The sequence below is a fragment of the Rhinopithecus bieti genome, unplaced genomic scaffold (genome assembly GCF_001698545.2).
Source record: "Rhinopithecus bieti isolate Rb0 unplaced genomic scaffold, ASM169854v2 scaffold_12476, whole genome shotgun sequence".
Classification (NCBI taxonomy): Eukaryota; Metazoa; Chordata; class Mammalia; order Primates; family Cercopithecidae; genus Rhinopithecus; species Rhinopithecus bieti.
The window spans coordinates 522002-524042 of NW_016807303.1; the positions used below are offsets into that span (position 1 = coordinate 522002).

General features: G+C 43.9%; 1 protein-coding gene across 1 annotated transcript in view; it reads right to left on the reverse strand.

The window, feature by feature from the left end:
- COX7A2 (cytochrome c oxidase subunit 7A2) overlaps nucleotides 1-1318 on the reverse strand; it is an 8599-nt gene extending 7281 nt beyond the window's left edge. The window contains exon 1 of the mRNA XM_017881123.1: nucleotides 1028-1318. Within this exon, the coding sequence (XP_017736612.1) occupies nucleotides 1028-1192 (165 nt within the window). The 5' untranslated portion in view covers nucleotides 1193-1318. The remainder of the gene's footprint in view (nucleotides 1-1027) is intronic.
- Nucleotides 1319-2041: the final 723 nt, after the last annotated feature.

Sequence of the window (2041 nt, forward strand, 5' to 3'; positions counted from 1 at the left end):
GAAACCCTATCTCTATTAATAATACAAAATTAGTCGGGCTTGGTGGCAAGCGCCTGTAATCCCAGTTAGTTGGGAGGCTGAGGCAGGAGAATCGCTCGAACCTGGGAGATGGAAAGCGAAGTGGTCAAAAGTGGTGCCCCGCCCCCCAGCCTGGCAAAAAGAGGGAGACTATCCCCAAAAAAAAAAAAAAAAAAAAAAAAACCTATTACTTGACAGCAAATAGACTGGCATGATTCCTTCTCAATTAAAATGCTTCTTTCATTACGTTTTTCCTAAAAAATTTTAAATAGGGTACACATCTTTTAAAGAGACTTGCATTAAATATCCAGTTGAATTAAATAATGAAACAAATGTGCTCTCGATTTTTTAAAAAAATTACATTGAGGATTTTAATGAAGCAAAACTTCATTAAATAATTTAAAAGATAAAATAATCATTGTCGCATTTTTTTCTTTTTCAAAATTTGGGGAAATATTTCACATGCTCAAAGTCGGTGGAGGGGTGAAGGACAATGCACAATAGCCTGACGGAAGTAACGCTGCACTTCAGCCATGACTATTCCTAAAGTTCCACCCAAAATGAATGGCTTGGTTTTTAAGCTGCTTCTCAAGCTGGCAAAGCTCAAAACCATTGAAATTTAAAGCCTTTCAGTACCAGAAGAACACCTTTCTGCTTAGTGTCAGACATTCCCCACCTGGTCCTTGCTTTTACTCAGATCGGAGCTACTAACCTCATCAGTGACAGACAGGGTTAGGGGTGGTGCCTAAGAACCCAAGACGGGTCTAACCCACAAGTCTCTGGTCACTTCTCCAGCCTCTACACTCCTTACATCTACCCAGAAACGGCCTGGGGCGAGAGGAATAGACTGAAGAGAAGAAAGTAAGGTCAGGGGAAAAGGACACAAATCAAGGTGACTTCATTAGCCGCCTTCTGCACCCCTCCCAGGTGAGGGTTTTCTGTCATGGTGCCTCAGCCTTCTCTCCACTCCCTCGCCCCCATCATGAATGCAAGACGAGAAGCTCCTCACCAGCAGATTCCGCAGCATCTTGGCTGTTACTGACCAGCAACCACCACAACTTAACACCAGCAACGAAAATGGCCACGCCGGAACCGGAACTACCTCCGAGACTTGCGTAAGCATTCGGGAACGTAAATCTTTCCGGGCCGAAGAGACCCTTGCGCTCCTAACCATAGAGAGCAAAAGATAAACTAGAGCGGCAGTGCGGCCCTATCCGCTCTAGCCGGCTGGCCGTCTCAGTCCCGTGATCTCGTTCCTGAGGTTTTCGAGGAAGTTCAGTCGGCTGGTCCCTGGAGCTAAGGCTGGGGAAAAAGCAAACGATTTGTGAGACGAATGTAATAAGCTTAGATGAAGTCAGTGTGGGACCAGGCTATCAAAGAAAGCTAGTGTCTGTTTTGAGCGAGAAGGCGTAAAACTGGGCAACCTTTAAGCCGCTAGAAAGTGAACAAAGACTGGATTGGCCGACATACAGCTGTGAGGCCTCATAAAATACAAAACACGGATAGTTTTTTCCACCGAAGGAATTGCTGCGGGACATTACTGTTCCTTGTGTTGAGAATATGCTGTAAGAGCTAGGTCGAGGTAACAATTTTTATCTTGTACCTGCAGAACTCCCCAAGCAAGAAGCTCTTCCACGGTGTCCCCATATTGTGGAAGCGGCTCGCTCGCTTCTGAGGAAACGTTGGGGGACAAGAAATGAGATGGCGCATCTGGACTCAAAAGTCTTGCTGTCCCAGATCCAGCAGGGCACTACATTCATTACTGGAGTTAAGCACAGCAATTATTTGTTGTACAGAAAGGCTGTCGGTGTCATCCATTTCGCTTAAGTAATCCCCATTATAAGTGTTTATTTCTTGTGCTTACCCTCAAGTGTGTACAAACGCAAATATCTATCCTGTATTACAATAATCTTTCCACCTTTCTACAAACTCTTACAAATTATTTGATTGCCATTTCAAATAAGAAACCCATAGGCTCAGCAAATGATAAAAATTAGTAATATTAAAACTATTCTTTGTAATC